Below are 17,696 nucleotides of genomic sequence, written 5' to 3' on the forward strand. Positions count from 1 at the left end.
ACTAGCAAACTTAACATTCATTGCTTTCTAGATCACTCCAAATTTCTGGCACTGAAAATATGCACACTCCACGCCTTCTTTTGTATGGTGTCATATACCAACTTCCAGATCTATAAGCCACTGTCTGGTATTATAACTCGAAGTGCAGATTCCATCTACCTCATCTGGGCATTTGTAAAGATTGCAGCTTTCTATTAAGTACTTTGCTATTTGTTGGACTCCACATTCACACAAGAGGCTGTCCAAGATGTTTGTCTTGTGAAATGTTGTACTTGTGAAGTGCCCATATCCAGATCTCAGTCTGTTCAGCTTGACCCACACTTCTCTGTCAAAAAGTCATACCCAATAGGGGCTTGTTTGGTGTTGGTATAAAATGCTATAGGAATAGGTCTGACCTTTCCCAGAGGTCGGCCCACTCGATTGCTGCCCATAGGTTTGGTTCAGCATCCCCAAACTCTTCCAGGAGCTTGTAGGCTTCATGTACAAATGGTTTACAACTTTTAAGCCTCTTAAGCCTCCATCTGTTTGGGTCTTCAGTTAGCGGTTGATGGAGCTTCAAACAGCTGACGGATTTCGATACTTTCCGTATTGCACTGTCAGAATTTTAAACTGAAAGCATTCCTGTGTTGGTTGCATTCAAGGACACTAGGGACAGGAATTTATCACAACTGAAGCTTTGAAATACTGTTCCTTTTATGTTTATAATATAGTGGTGAAAGTTACTGTGGAAAATGCACTAGTATTTTAAAGAATAAATAATATGCATGTGCATATTTGTTAGAAATGTGTGTCCAAGGCCATTAATTAGAATGTAATCTTGCCAAAACGTATTCAGAGCAAGAGTCTAAATAAAGTGCAATTTAAAAGCTAAGGGTGGAGAAAGGAAAAAGCAGTGCAGAGCTGCAAAAAAGAAAAAGCCTACATATGGCAGAAAAAGGGATTAGTCAGCTTCTCTGTCTAATAGATGATAGAAGATGGCGTAACAAAATGATTTCATTTTATAATGGGAATCTTTTAAATGTAAGCACAAAAAAGGGAAGAGAGAATGTGAGTAAACAAAGCCACTAAAATGGAGGAAATTGTTTTCAATTGAGAGCCTACCTCCAAAGCATGGTGAGTAGGCAAGTCATTTTTGTTTGTAAATCTTTCAAATTAAAGACTAACTTGAATGGAGGAGAGAGAAAAAATTGTCATTATTTTATTGCTGAGAAAAAACCTGCTTCATATTGAAAATAAGGAAGTTAGGCAGAAAGGGATAAGATTCACTATTCTCCTTCTGAATTTACTGCACCGTTATGAGGCAACAAAACAGCTGGGAACCCAAAGGATCTGTTCAGGGGAAGAGAATTTCTGATTGGCATAGAACTGATACACGTGCCTCTCTTATCTCCTAGCCTACCACCAAATACTGATTTTTATGGAGCAGTCTTGGGAGGAAATGTGTGACTGATGCCTACTATGTTCCAGTGATTCTCATCTGCTCAAAGTTGCCTCTCCAGCCAGGGGCCAATAGGAGGCTTCTCCTTAGCTCCCAACTAGCCCCCGCACCAACTGCCAAAGGATAAGGGGCAGTAAACCCAATAAAGTCACTGATATAGGCTCATCTGATCAGCTCTTGCCACTACAGCAACAACTGACTAGGCAACCTGGCAACAGCTGATTGGATAGGGAAGGGAACAAGTAGAGTCTACCACCTCTGTTCTGGTGACTCTGGGCAGTCAGGGGATGTCTTTAACTGTTGCTGCAGGACAGGGTCCCAATTATGAGTCCCACAGTATCAACTGTCAAAAACAGTGCCTTGCTGTGGCATCAGCAATAGCCATGATGAGTGGCATTGGTTCTTGCTGGTGCTCTGTGGCAGTGGCAGCAGCTCTTCCTGCTGCCAGTGACACAAGCTCTTGCTGGTGCTCCCATGGCAGCAGGATCCCAGCAGGGCTCTTTGCCAACTTGCCATTGCTGGGCAGGCTGTGAAGGAGCCATCTGCTCTTCCTCTGGCCTTCCTACAAAAAGTAGCACTACAGAAAAGCTCCTGTTTGAAACATGTTTTTAGCACTACAAACAGCCTGAATGGATGACTGCTTGGTTTTTGTAGTCCTATAAAGGCATATATAGCACTGCAAAAGTAACATATGTCCAATAAACACATTCATTTTGGCCCCAGTTATGCTGGGGCCCAAGATAGACTTCAGGATCAAGAACTTGGAAACATAATTTAAAGCTACCTTTCCTTTTCTTTCTTCCTTCATTTACACAAGCTATATCTTAGCTGCAGCTAACAATCTAGCATAGAAGCTGTGGGGCTTAATGAATATAAACCGTATGATGCAGTACAGTCTGGTTCCTAAAATGTGTATGCATATGTATTCCTGTCTGGGAATGCAGAGCTTATTGTAGAGGACAATTACTTTTACTTCATTGTCTAAGATAACATAAATAGAGAGATGTAGTTTGCCATATTAGCTGGAAGTTGTCACAACCCAGTGATTTTGGTGCCTCGGCACAGTGGAATTTTCCCACCACATGAGAGCCTCTTGCAAAGTAAAGGCTTTCTGTCGCTGCAGAAAACCCCTGGTGCAAGAGAGTTCCCACCATTCGAATGTAAATTTGTGTCCTGCTATTGGCCAGCTCTAAATTATGCACACGTGGCAGCTAGTAATTGGCTTGCTAGCCGTTTAAAAATTAGCGCGACTTCCGCCCAAGTCGGAGAACTTTGCACGCTGCAGAGTGCCTCTGAAGAGATCTGACTCGTGGCTGAGCTGATTGATAGACTGATCACCTATCGATTCGTCTCCCCGTCGCTGAACGCAATCCCAGACGTATCCTTTTCCCTGCAGGCAAGATTTGTAGACAGACGTGCTGGCCTGAGCCCTGCCAGCTGGAACAACTAACATAGTTGTTCAGACAACCGGACCATTTTCGTTGCAACCGCAAGCGACGTAAGTAAAGTTTTACAACCATAAAGCTTTCTCGGCCTCTCTATTCACCAGCCCGCCCCGACGAACGAGTAATTATTGAATCACCTCAAGTCAGCTTTGGCCGTCCAAGACATGGCGACAAGGATGGGATCTAAGGGCACGGTGATAGAGAAGAACCTGATCGGGTGCTGCCCCTGGCGCACCGGGACCCGCCACGTAGAGAATGCTAACGATCTATGGGCGCATATCGCTTACCACCAGGCGGTAGAAGGGGATGAAAGAAATATTGATGGTTACTTCTCCGTAAAGAGAGAAGAAGCCGTAGTGAAGGAATGGAGAACTAAGCTATCCCTTGGGGAGTTCGGATGCATAATGGGGAGCGACCGGGTCTATTATCGACCCCCGGAGGAAACCTCAACCATATCCTTAGCCGGGGTGAAAGCGCAGAAGGCAGAGAAGCTGACCCCCGCTCAAGAGTTCGTTCAATGCATTCGATACTTAAGGGAAGGAGGGGAATCCACCCCCACGGACTGGTTTAACTGTCCGGATTTGGTGCCGGAGTCGCGGGGTCATGAGCTCCTCATTCAGCTCTGGGAGGATTTGGAAACTAAGGGCTGTCATGTGCCGAGATGGGGTCTGACCAAATGGAAGAAGGGAAAAATGATGAATGTGCTGTTCTGTACAGTAGCGGGTCTACTAAGGGAATACGCAAATTTAGAGGCACAGATGCATACGGCGGGTAAGGAGTCGCTGGAGCGGGCAGCAGAAAGCTCCGGAGCGACGCTTGTCAGAAGCACCGGCCGCATGATACCGCTAGCAGAAAATGGTGCCAAAAGAAGCACCAGCCATCCAGGAAACCCGGAAAGGAGGGGCGGAGCTTCAGAAGACCCGGCGGGGATCCGCCTAGCGCCTCCGCCCCCTGAGGTGACGTTGTTCCCAACGACCCCGCCTCCTTGCCAAGGGGAGGAGGCAATGGGAGGAGGGATGTACCCAACGGTCTCAGATGAAGAATTTAACTCTTTCTCTACCGCAGCTCACCCGATAGCTGTGACGAAGCATGTTGCAGATGAAGATGGTGCCACGCGTACCACTGTTATCTCATGCACACGCACTCGACCAGAAATTCAAAAGCTTTGCAAGGAATCTAAAATAAGATCAGGAGAGACCTTGGCAATGTGGTTAGGACAGTTAATAGTGGAATTCGGATCTGACACCTTGGATAAAGAAGAAGCGAGTGCCTTGACCCGACAGGCGGCATGGAGTGGTGGTTGTGCTACCGACTTGAATGTGGTCGTGGACAGTGCCCACTGGCCCATCCCGCTCCCAGCGCTCGTAGTGGGACAGGTAACCCACAAATTTCACACCTGGCATGAAGGTTGTCCACAGAAGGCCACTGCGGAGCAACTCCTCCTGGCTATAGTTGGGGTCATATCTCTCATGGAGCCCAAGAACAAATCCAATGGGACTAACTGCCGTGCAACGAAAAGAGAGATGGGCTCATCGCCGCCTATCGGACCCTGGGGCAATCCCAACGCCATTGGAAGCTATAGATGCCTGCGTGGAGGTATATAGAGAAGCAAATGCCGTTACACTCCAACTCTTCTTGAACCCAATGGCAGGTCAACCGGTGGGAAATCTCTTAGGCCATCTCCCATGTCTACAAGCACTTATGCAACAAGGTGAAGAAGCTTCTGATACTAAAAGGGACCGACCTTCAGCATACCCAGCCGGAACGCTGAGACCCAGACAGCAAGAATTCATCCCTCGACGAGAGCAAGGGTGGTCACCTCCAGGAACCCCGAAGGAAAGAACCCTGAAGAAAAGAACCATGTTTGGTTTTCTTCTCTCCCGCACTGGGCTTACAAAGGCGCAGCTACGAATTTTGGGAGAACGAGCCCAATATCGTATAGCCGAAGCATTAGGATTTAAATTCGAGGACCCATCAAAAAATGAGTAATAGCTGTCGGCTCCGCCAGCGGCCTTCTCCAGTTCAGACCTGACCCTACAGATTCTCGACCATACGCCGAACTCACTGTTTACAACCCTACCGATCCGGATGACCAACAACAAGCATTTTTCCTTCTCGATACTGGAGCTCAGACCAATGTGATTGCCTCGATGATACCTCACCAAAAGACCACCAAAATGATCAAGGTACAAGGGCTTAACACTATAGCTGTTACAATGAAGGTCAAATTTTGGGTCCAAGGCTACCGATATCCCCTAGAGGCTGTCCTAGGGGGCATCAACATTTTAGGGATCCCGGGGATAAAAGCGCTTGACCTTAAAGAACAAGTGCTACAGGTATTACCCGTCATTATCCCAGAACAGGATTGGCATCGACCAACACTTTGTAATAACTCCACCTGGCGATATCGACCAATCCCGACTAAGGGTTCGCTAAAGAAGTCCCTTACTGACCTCCTGAGGCAACTCGAGCGACGAGGCTGTATTAAGACTGTAACAGCCAGCACCTACCTGTCATCAGGATGGGGGGTAGCGAAACCTGGAAAGCCTAATGAAGCCCGGTTGGTTGTAGACTATTGAGAAGTCAACAAAAGGTGTAAGGTACTTCAACAACCTAATCCATCTACTTTGCCACAATGTATGTTTGAGATGGCACAGTTCCAACAAAGTAAGTGGGTTGGAGTCACATTGGATCTCAAAAATATGTTCTTTTCCATCCCGATAAATGACCCGGAAGGAATATTAAACATGTGTATTGATGGCATCATGTATAGGTGGACAGTCTGTCCCCAAGGATATCGTAACGCTCCATCACTAGCCACTGGTGCCATGAATAACACCCTAAAGAATTTTCGAGCTTCATATTCTTTTCCCCCAGAGAAGGAACTAAAAATTTGGAGTTACGTCGATGATATCGCCATCATGGGTCGCGATAGTTCCGTAGTTACTAGTATAGTCAGTCAACTAGTCACTCAATTTCAGAGTGAGGGATGGACAATCAATGAGGAAAAGTCGTGTTTGCATCCTGTAGATGACGTTACTTTCCTTGGTACTCGATACATCGGTTCCATCCGCCACAGAATTTCTCATAAGGGTCCGTCCTAACATTGATCAATTGAAAACATTCTTCCCTACACCTAAGAGGCACTTTCAACAGCTGTTAGGTCATTTGAATTGGTATCGACATTATATTGAACCTAGTGATTTGGCACTCCTCACTAAATTGCAGCGACAGATCCGAAACAAATCCCGAAAGTCCACGCCCTGGACGAAAGGAGATCAGCAAAACCTGCTTTGCCTGCTAGCTACGGTTAAAGATACACAACTCCATGCCATCGATCTGGGTGAGTCACTAACCGTAACCCTTGGGTTCACCACCAACCATGTGTGGGCTGTCGCACATAACCCTCACGATGAGCTAGTATATACAGCCCATAAAATGCTTCAAGCAGCACAGCATCGATATGGAGCTGTAGGAAAAATCCTCCTAGCCGAACAACTGGTGGAGTCTTTAGCAAGGGGGCATGGGACATTACGCGCTTCCGGTGCCACATTGTTACCCTTGCTGGATGCGGAAAGAGTTGACCCACATTTTCAGGGGGAGTCTAAGACCTGGAATACGCTAGTGCTTACCCACCATTACAACTGGCATTGTTGGAGGTTGGAAGACACGGTACCTGATCCAAGCCCAAAAGATGAGGAGAAGGTCCCTACATTGTATGGAACTTCTACCCCGGCATGGATGGCCTCAGATGGAACCTCCCGACATGGCGGAGGCTATGGGTATTATTGCAAAGCTTATAACGATAAAGAAATCTTTCAAGCCGACCCAGATGATAATTTGGCCCAAAGATGTGAATTATTAGGATTCCTTAAGGTACTGGAACATTGCTTGATGTATCATAACGATACACTCCCAGTTCCGATCATTGCAATTGATTCGCAATACATTTATAAAATTCTTACGGGCACAGCTTTTCCCTCTGAGAATTTGAATGATTGGCAAGATATTTGGGAAACGTTAACTAAATTTGTGCGCCTCCCGTTGACTAGGCACACTAAGTCCCATCGTCCAGATACCGATCCAGTGCATGAGGTAATTGATAAGTTCTTAGAAGATCCACTCCGGGCCGACATAGTCTTGCCTGTCACATCTACCTCCGGTCCTGAAGTAAACCCATTCCTCGTGTGGCTTCATGAGAATTGGGGTCACCCGGGACCACGAGCTTGCCATCAACGTTGGTGCCAAACCCTTACGGAGCCGGCCTCATACGGAGCTCGGCGTGATTGGGAAAAGGTAGCTCAGGCCTGTGTGAGATATGTGCTAAAGAAAAGTGCCATAGAACCAAGCACCAACTAGGAGCTTTCGATTCTTCACAGTTTCAAGCAGGAAAAGTTTGGCAGGTAGATTTACTGGGACCCCTCCCAGGGTCTAAGCCGCCAAATAAAGGACTAGTTGTTGTCGATTTGGGAACAAGACAGTTACAGGTTATCCCCCTACGAAAAAGTAATGCCACTGCTGTCATTTCTGCTTTGACTGCTGTATTCGCTACTTGGCAACCTCCTCATGAGATTCAGTCTGACGGAGGACCTCCGTTCAATTCAAACGCTCTGGACAAATTCGCTCGTCTTCATAATGTAGCCTGGAATCTTCATTTGCTGTACCATCCGCAGTCCAACAGTGTTGTGGAAAGACACATAGGTCTGTACAAAAAGCAACTTCGCCTTAGAGGAGGAGAGACGTTTAAAAACTGGACTAAATTTAATCACGATGTCCTTATTTCACTAAACACTGCTAAACCGTTATGGGATGAAGCTAATGTCCAGAAACCTCCACCTTGGGAGCCCAAGTTTCAACCAGACAAGTTAGTGTGGATTTCAATACCGCACCCCCATCAATCTCATCCACAAGTTCACAAAGGGACCGTTCAGTGGTCGGGACAATATCCTAATACCTATTCTGTCCAATTAGAGGAGAAGCCCAATCGTCCTCCTATTAGTGTTCATCACAACTGGATGACACGCCGTTCCAACGATCACCCAGTATCCTTACAGTAAATTCAATTATGAGTCTTTTGTTTTGTCTTGTTGTTTTCTCTCTTCACAGGTCTAACCCCAGAAAAGCAATAATCCACAACTGCCCGATTGTGAGATTCATCGAGTACCAGACTGTAGTTCGTTCGAATCAATAGAGTGATGGTTGTGAAGGAGACACTGAGACGGTCAACGTCCATTTGCTCAGGACTTACTATAACACTATTCATTCTCATTTTATTAAGCATTTTTATTGACATTGTCTGTTAATAGGAGAGGACGGACTGACTACCAGACGAGGAGAGTCCCAAGCAGACGTTCTCCAATCAGACAATGATCAACAGTTGTTGCTATCTGTTCAAAGTTATTGTATTTTGTAAGTTGTTGAAAAGACCGGTCTATTAAGTTGTTTGTTTATGTATATATATTACTGGTTGTTAAAGCTTTGTCAGGTCAGTGAGTCCCGAAACAAAGATGCCGTATGATAAGCTCATGTGTCTAAAATTCCAGTTGTGCCGTCGGCAAGGGGGCATGTCACAACCCAGTGATTTTGGTGCCTTGGCACGGTGGAATTTTCCCGCCACGAGAGAGCCTCTTGCAAAGTAAAGGCTTTCTGTCGCTGCAGAAAACCCCTGGTGCAAGAGAGTTCCCGCCATTCGAATGTAAATTTGTGTCCCGCTATTGGCCAGTTCTAAATTATGCACACATGGCGGCTAGTAATTGGCTTGCTAGCCATTTAAAAATTAGCGCGACTTCCACCCAAGTCGGAGAACTTTGCACGCTGCAGAGTGCCTCTGAAGAGATCTGACTCGTGGCTGAGCTGATTGATAGACTGATCACCTATCGATTCGTCTCCCCGTCGCTGAGCGCAATCCCAGACGTATCCTTTTCCCTGCCGGCAAGATTTGTAGACAGATGTGCTGGCCTGAACCCTGCCAGCTGGAACAACTAACGTAGTTGTTCAGACAACCGGACCATTTTCGTCGCAACCGCAAGCAACGTAAGTAAAGTTTTACAACCATAAAGCTTTCTCGGCCTCTCTATTCACCAGCCCGCCCCGACGAACGAGTAATTATTGAATTACCTCGAGTCGGCTTTGGCCGTCTGAGACAGAAGTTAGGCAAAATGCAGGACAGAGTGGCATTTTACAAACTAACTCCTTCAAAGAGGCATAAGCTTTTGTCAGCTCTAGCATACTTTGTCAGATGCTCTGAATAGACTTGAAGAGAGCAGGGGTACTAAAAAGAAAGGAATAAAGTGATTTAAATAGGAAAGAACAGGTTAGAGCATGTTTAGAAAAGTTGGACACGTACAAGTCCATGGGGCTAGACGTGATGCACCTTATGGTGCTGAGGAAGTTGGCTTGTGGGACTGCACAGCCACTGCCCGTTACCTTTGAGAACTTGTGATGATTGGGAGAAGTCCTGGAAGACTGGAAAAGGACAAATATAGTGCCTATCTTTTAAAAAAGGGAAGAAGGAGGATTTGGGGGATTAGAGACTGGTCAATGTCACCTGAGTTCCTGGAAAGATCATGGAGCAGGTCGTGAAGGAATCCATTTCTAAGCACTTAAAGGAAAAAAACATGACTGGGAACAGTCAGCATGGATTCACCAAGGGCAAGTCATGTCTGACCAACATGACAGCTTTCTATGATGAAATTACTTGCTCTGTGGATGCGGGGAGAGCAGGGGACACAATATGCTTTGATTTTTGCAAGGCTTTTGATAATCTCCCACAAATTCTTGCAAGCAAGCTAAGAAAATATAGGTTGGATGAATAGACTATAAGGTGGATAGAAAACTGGCTAGATGGTTGGGCTCAAAGGGTAGTAGTCAATGGCTCAATGTCTAGTTGGCACCCTATCAAGTAGAATGCCCCAGGGATCAGTCCTGGGGCTGGTTTGGTTCAATATCTTCATCAACAACTTGGAAGATGAGATGGAGTGCACTCTCAGCATCTTGTCGGATGACATCAAGCTGGGGGGACTAGTAGATATGCTGAAGAGTAGGGCTAGGATTCGGAGAGAGTTCACCAAATTAAAGGACTAGACCAAAAGAAATTCATGAGGTTCAATAAAGAGAAGTGTAAAGTCCTGCAGTTAGGACAGAAAATCCCATGCACCAGTGTAGGCTGGAGGCTGATTGGCTAAGCAGCAGGGCTGCAAAAAAAAAAAGACTTAGGGATTACACTAGACAATAATCTGAATATGAGCCCCACGGCAGCATGGGGACCCCAGCACCAGTGAGGGTGCGGCATTTGGGGTGCACAGACCCTGGCAGCATTTGGGGTGCACAGACCCTGGCACCAGTGAGGACGTGGCATTTGGGGCGCAGAGTCAAGGGATGCGAAGAGCCCAGTGATAGCAAGGGGCAGAGTTATAGCAAGGCCCAGGAGAGACGATGACAATACCATCTGCAAGACTAGGGGGTGGGGTAAAGGTGTGGTTGGAGCCACGCATATAGCCCATAAGGCTGGGGACCCACGGGGTCCAGGGAAGTCCATCAGAACCGTGTGCAACTGGACGTGAAAGCAGCATTCCTACATTATATTTTACATCAAGACGTGGCAGACGAGAATAGAGGGTGCCCATCAGGCCAAATTGGCATGGTTGAGGGGCCTTAGATCACGGCCATCCTTAGGGACTCCATCCTGTGACAGTTATATTATATTACATTACGTTGCATATCCCCAATATAGTTATATTTATGGATATAAATAATAATAGTTATATTATGTGTGTGTGTGTATATATATATATATATACAAAACTTACAACTGTAAAAGCATTAGACATAAAAGGAGAGATCTTTGAATTTTCTATTTCACTTTTGAATTCTGTTTATGTACATGTTTTTGCTATAATTTTATATAAAGTACTATGTTGGGAAGTCATGCTTTATTTAACCTTTGGTCTGGGAGTGTAAAATGGAGAAAGAAATCAAACAGTATCATTCTTTGTATGGTTTAGCAAAATGACACTGCAGTTAAAGGTGTACTGAAGACACAACATTATACTACTACTGCAATAATTGTGAAATGTTTGATATGAAAATATACCCATTAAAATGAATTAATTGAATTCTCCTGAGATCAATCTATGTCCCAAATGAAAGATTATGGGAGATGGCTTTAACAGAATTATGTATGATGGGAAACTCATGTGATGACACCTAGTGTCATGGAGAAAAATAATCTACTTAAGTACTGGGTGATAAGCAAGAATTCAGCAAGTAGTTTTCAAAAACTTATAACTAGTTTGTGCTGAACTTTGAAATTGTACACACTACATGAGAACACATACCCATCTGACAACCAACATTCCAGAATTCTTGAGGATTATAATTAGAAGAGTTGGTTCTGGTCCCTTTTGGATAGATCCTTGCAATAAATCTGGCAGTATGCAAAACAAATTCATTTGCTGCAAAAAATAATAATAAAGAATTGGTAAGACAAGCATTACTGAGAATAAATCACAAAACTTTTGAAGCGGATGCTATTTTATATAAATGATGAGATCATGCAGGGGTTTGTTTGGGTTTTTTTGGCATAACCTACAAAACCAGGCTACAAATTTTTAAAAATATTTCCTCACACATCTAATGTTGCCTTATTAAGTATGTGTACTACTTTGAAACAACTCAGTAATACAGTACATTAATTATCACTATTAAGGTAGTAACTTAGGTGCTTCCTCCTGGAAAAAAAAATCACTTCTTTTGTTGGTGATGGGGGTTTAGTGTATTTTTACATCAAAACTAAGCATGCTTTTTGGGGGAATAGAGAGGATGAAATACAAAATGGATTATAAAACCATTTGCTTTTAAAACTGTTCAACAGGAAAATACCAGCTCAAGCTGGAATGGCCAAAAGCTGCATTTGATTGCTGTTTCATGGCCTACATTCTATGGATTAATAATCTCTGGCCAGTGAAAAGGTGTCCAGGTTACTAAAAATAAAATATTTAATTGACAACCTTGTTTATAATCTTCAGAGAGGAGCCAACTGCTCAGTGGGCTGATTTCACAGCAAGACATAATCTGTCTTTAAAAAGTCTAACCCTTACTGGCAGCGATGAGCTGGCACTGCTTCTACCAACAGTCTTTCTGTCAATTAGACTTAGTGGTCACTGACAGACATGGGGGGCGGGCACTTTACCGGAAGAGGATGTGTGTTAGTTTGACCTGGCTCCCCAGTGTCTGTATAGTTTGTGTGCTTCAGCGGGGCTTTTTGACACTTATCTAAAGCCTGATTCAACCAGCTGTTAGATAAAAGTGCCAAAAGGCCCTACTAAAACACCTGATCTATATGGACATTGGGTGAGCTGGATCAAAGTGTGGCAGTGCACCGAGCTGAAAGAAAACACCATTTGTTGGTGTTTTTTTCCATGTCTGTAAGCAACCAGTTCTTTCAAATGCTGCTTGCTCCCCTGTCACAAGCAGTGGTTTGTCAGGTAGACAGAAGAGAAGTTTGCTTACAGTCTGCCAGTAAGAGCCTGGGCTGCATTTTGGCAACTTAGACCACTCTCCAGTGAAACCAGCTAGTGAATCTTTTAGGTCAAACTTTTTCCTTGTAGACAGGCTGCTCTAATGTTCTCCTGGTGCTGCAGGCAACTGCCTAGAGTTAAAGCAATCTGATGCTGCATTAAATAGTTCCTGGGTGCATCTACATGTGAGCTTTACTGCAGAGCTGACTAATTAGCTCCACAGTAAAGCAACACAGTCCACATGTGCAGTGGTATTAGGGTGCAGTACATTTAATTAATTACTGTCCCAGACAGTACTATCCTACGATAGAGTAATTTACTCTGCTGAAGTGCACATGTAGACAGTGACTGGGGCTGGTTGGGGCATGCCACCTAGCTTCATACTGCAGCACCCTTGTGCCCCAGCCAGCCCCTCCACTGCCCTATGCCAGCCTGGGGCTACTCTGCCCCAGCTCAAACTGCTGCAGTCCCAGATGCACATGTAGATACTGAGCCCAGGAGCAGCTGACTCTAGCACAAACTGCACAGGAGTTTATTGTGTCATGCTAATTGCACATGTAGAGGCACCCCCTGGATGCATCTACATGAGATGCTTAATGTGCAGAAAACTCTTTCTACTGTGCATTAGCATGGTGGGCAAAGCCCATGCTAATGCTCACTTGATTTAGTCTAATGCACAGTAGCGTCACACAAGTACCGTTCATCTGCACTAATGCTCAGGAGTGCTGATTACGGCGCATCAATTTAGTACCTATTGTTACAGGTAGTAAACTTGATGCGCAGTAATTACTGCACATTTGGAATGTATAGACACACCCCCTGGATAGCAGATTGGAGCAGATCAGCACAGGATTATATTGCTACATAATTCTATTTGGCCTAACACCAGGGTTTGATCCAGTTAGAGCAAACCAGGTGCTTATGGGGTTTGTTCTCTTTAATGTCAATATACCACTGTGCAATTCTCATTTAGGTTAGTACATATGTATAGTGAAGGTAGAATTATATAGTGTTATAGAATGATATAGCATTATACTATATAATGCTATATATTATATAGTAAAACTGTATTCCATTTCAGTTAGAGTACTGGCCACAGCAATTTAATACAAACTCAGCCATAGTCCTTTGTAACAAAATATAGTGTATTTAGATTATTCCTTTTTCATACAATGTTGGTTTTTTATAAAAACAATAGGATTTTTAAATAAATTATGAACTAAATATTTTCATTTGGAAAAATATTTCATTATTTCTTCATAAAGCAAGCTGAGAGAAGAAGGTACAGTGATATTGACAGGATGTTTCTAAAATTGCATTATAAAACAAAGCAATAGAGTAGAAAACATATGTTTCATAAAGTTTATTGACTGTTCTGACAGCTAAGCAATGAACAATGGCAACATTATAACTTTTATCTGACTAAACCAAAAGAAATTACCTGACTGTTTTACCAATTTTCGGGCTTTAAGCTCTCCAATTGAATTATTTTCATAACAGTGCTGATTAGCTCTTTGATTCTCAAAGCTTACAAATTTCTCAGATTTAGTATAAATCACAAGATCTGATAGCTCAAGGGCCAGTTTTATCTTCTTCACCTATAAAAATATCATGAAATAATGGAAGAATATGCATTGTTATATTTTCACATATTTCACTGTTATCATCAATCCAGAAAAATTTCAATGATTTATGTATTGAGGCTCCAAATCTGATAAAAGATACTTAAATGTCTAGAGACTAGAGCAAACTAAACTTTGTCATAGTGTATTTAGTAAATATTAAATACCAGCTACGTGAAATTAGTATATTCATGTTCAGAACTAGGAAAAACCATATTCACCTACTTACCACTCTCAGAACCTTTTGGAATAGGGCTAGGTTAATTTATAATGTATTGGTTGATTTATCATTTTAATTTTAGTTTGTTGCCTAAAAAACTTAGGGATTTTTTTTTTAGAAGCAGATCGTAGAGGAGGAAAATAGGAATAGTAAAAGGAGTACTGAATGTGATTCTTGTTGGTCAGTGGCATCAAATGTTGCTTATAAAAACAGAAGCTGAGCATGGATTATATTACTCATTCAATTCCATAGGTTCAGGAAGGCAACTGGCTTCCTTTTTAATGATTTCAGTAATTAGGGGGTACTAATGTTCATAACTGTGACTCCTACCCAACGTAATTTGCATTAGTCAGGTATAGTAGCAGTAATGTCTTAAAGCTCCTTTAGGCTGTTTCAATGAACAGTTTGAATTCTACAAGAGACAGGAAAGAGTTATCTGTCAGTCATGTACATGCTGACACATTGTCTTGCAATTCAGGTGAAGTTTACTACTGTGTAAATTGATAAGTCTTCAGTGTGAGACATGCCAAGTTCTCACATTTATATGAAGGTACTCTCAGTTATATCAGTTTATAGTTCAAAATAGTTGCAAAATCAGCCAGTGAAAACTGATGTGGCACAAGAAAAAAAGAGCTTTCATTCTTTTCCACAAATGTGAAAAGCCTTTAGTTTATTCATGCTTGCTCAGACTCTTTGTTTACTTGGACATAACCAAATTCATCTGGAATAATGCATTTCATTCTGAGCAACTGTTTCAAATGAGGAAGAGGAGTAATCCACTCTGCAGTAAATGTCCTTACCAATAAGATACAGTGCCATGTTCACTTCCTTGCTAGCTTTATGGCCTAATGAATACCTAGTATCTATGTGAAATGGAACAGCTTCAACGGGACTGAACAACTTGCCCACTTAATCACAGGGAATCCTATAGCTCAGCAGGTAAGGTATTGTCTGAGGGGTGAGTGAAAAGAATTCAAACTCCCTAAGGAAGGGGAGGTAATTGAACTGAAGGCCACCCAGATCCCATCTGAGTGCTCTAACCGTGGAGTTACTGGTCAAATGAGAGACCACTGTGTCTTTCTCCAAGCCTGTTTTGTATGGGGTTAGACAGCCTGAGGGCATTTACTATATTAGGCCCTGCAAGTGGAATAGGTGGAGAAAATGCCTATTTGGTGAATTTCGATAGAGCAAAGCATCAGCTAAGTGTTGAACAGCTCAGTGCTGTGAAGATTTAGTGGCTTGCACATGCACAGCAGCATAAATTTAGGAGCCTACAAGTCATTTCCTGCAAAACCTCAGGCAGTAACAGAGGTGGGAGAATTGGTTTCATAGGTTTATGTGAAACCTGAAGGCTGGTGAAGCCAGCTGTGATGTGAATGTAATGTGTGTAACAGCAGGAGGAATCGGGGAGCAGTCTGCAGAGCTGTAATTTTCTGTTAATTTAGACTACAATTCCCAGAGACCCCCAGAGGCTGGGGGGTAAGGGAAAAAAAGAAGAGGCAGTTTGAGGCTGGCGTAAAGGAAAGTTAAGACCCGACTGCACATGAACCTGGTCAGCCCTATACAAAGGAGTGCACAAGGGAGCTGCAGATCTCACTGGCTCGGTCAGCCAGGACTGTGGACTGCAGGACCTGGACTCAGATTGGGGGCAGCTGCAAGCTGCTGTTTGAGCCCTCTAGGGCAGTGGTTCTCAACCTTTTTTGTACCAGGACCCATTTGCCTGGTCAGTGGCTTGTCCTGACCCACACCCCCCTGTCCCCACCAGCGTGTGGCCCACAGTTCCCTGCCCCCACCCCCCCCCAGCTCTGCAGAAGGGGGTCCTCAGCTGCCCCGATCCTGCTCGGGCTGGAGTGCAGTGGCTGTGGTGGCTCTGGCTCGTGCAGATGGCAGCAGTGAGTCTGGCCCAGCATAGTCTGGAGGGAGGAGGAGGGGAGGCTGATAGCTCGCCCACCGGGGGCTGGGACTCCTGTGACAAGCCAGGCAGCCTGGTCATGGCCCCTCCCGTCCCCTGAGCAGCATCTTCCAACCGCCCTGCCCCCGCAAGCACAGGCACCAGCCCTGATGTTGCCAGTTCAGCCACACAGCTCTCCCCCTGCCCCCGCTTCCCCCACACTTGTTCACGACCCTTGGAAATATTCTTGTGACCCACTTTTGGGTTACCCATGGGTTGAGAAACGCTGCTCTAGGGACTAAAGGCTTGTTTGGGGACACCTCCAGAGGAGTGGGGGGGATTAAGGTGCTGAGTGTATATTCCTACAACTTTGCTGTTTCTTTATCTTTTACCTGTTCCCTTCCCTTGGCCCATTGGCTTCTGATCCTAACCCCTATGATTTTCTATATAAAAGTGGGATTTCTCCCTTGCTTCTTGTATCAGTTTCTGGGGCTGCAGGGTTGGCGTACAGTGGTATATTAAAGGTGGACTCGGGTGCTACAGGATCATTTTGGTGTCAAAATCCTGCTTGTGAATCTGGCCCTAAGAGCATAATATGTACACTGTTATGGTCTATATAAACAGCAAAGGGACTATCATTACATCAATTTACAATACTTGAAAAGATGCAGGAAGTAATATGTAAAAGCAATAATTTAGTGATACAATGGGGAATAACTAGGAGTAATATGATGCAAAGGGGAAAGGGAAAATTCAGGTTGAACTGAAAAATGATCTGCCAATAAGTTGTATCAGTCCATGGTATGGTCTCTCAAAGGAAAGGAGCTGTAGGCATTTTTACTTAGGGTATTTAAAACTAGACTGGATAAAACAATATGGCAGCAAATCTTCATGGGAAGGAGACATCAAAGATGACCTCACTGGGTTTTTTACATTTCCAATTCCTTTAAAATAAAACACTTGCTAAAGGAACTGCTATTATTGAGAATTTCAAAGCATCTCTTGTAGAATTTCCTATATTCAGTCCTCTGGTTTCAACCATTTTATACTGCTGTTACTAACTTTTAATGAAGTTTTTCTGAACTTACACTAGTGTAAGATAAAAATCACATCCAAGGTATGCAAAAGTAATTTTACATGTGCCATGCAAACCACCAGGTAGAACAATCTTAAATTTATTTTGGAAACAAACAATAGTGGCAACATAAAGTAAAGTGAGAAAAGCAATAACCCGCCACTTGCATAAAATCCATCTCACAATACATTATTACATGAAAGATCAGATTCTATATTAAATGAATGTACATTGCAGAATTTAAAAGAGAGAATGGGAAATAAGACAGCATTTTATTTTACTCCATGATTAATGGACAGACATCTGGCTCCTAAGAGTAAAAGTTAAAATCAGGCTCTATAACAGTTGGCAATTATTAAAGTCTCCTAAATACCAGGGGTATTTGGAGTACATCTGGAGTATTGTGTTCAGTTTTAGGCCCCCCACTACAGAAAGAATGTGGACAAATTGGAGAGAGTCCAGCAGAGGGCAATGAAAATGGTGAGGA

At 43.7% G+C, this 17,696-nt stretch overlaps 1 protein-coding gene across 1 annotated transcript in view; it reads right to left on the bottom strand.

Annotated features, from left to right (window-relative positions):
• Positions 1-17,696, bottom strand: part of PLCZ1 (phospholipase C zeta 1) — a gene marked incomplete at its 5' end in the record, with an annotated part of 95,465 nt that overhangs the window by 38,686 nt on the left and 39,083 nt on the right. The window contains 2 exons of the mRNA XM_006269471.4: positions 11,220-11,336; positions 13,843-13,999. Coding sequence (XP_006269533.4) covers positions 11,220-11,336; positions 13,843-13,999 — 274 coding nt within the window. The remainder of the gene's footprint in view (positions 1-11,219; positions 11,337-13,842; positions 14,000-17,696) is intronic.

This window comes from Alligator mississippiensis, chromosome 4 (genome assembly GCF_030867095.1).
Source record: "Alligator mississippiensis isolate rAllMis1 chromosome 4, rAllMis1, whole genome shotgun sequence".
NCBI classification, from domain to species: Eukaryota; Metazoa; Chordata; order Crocodylia; family Alligatoridae; genus Alligator; species Alligator mississippiensis.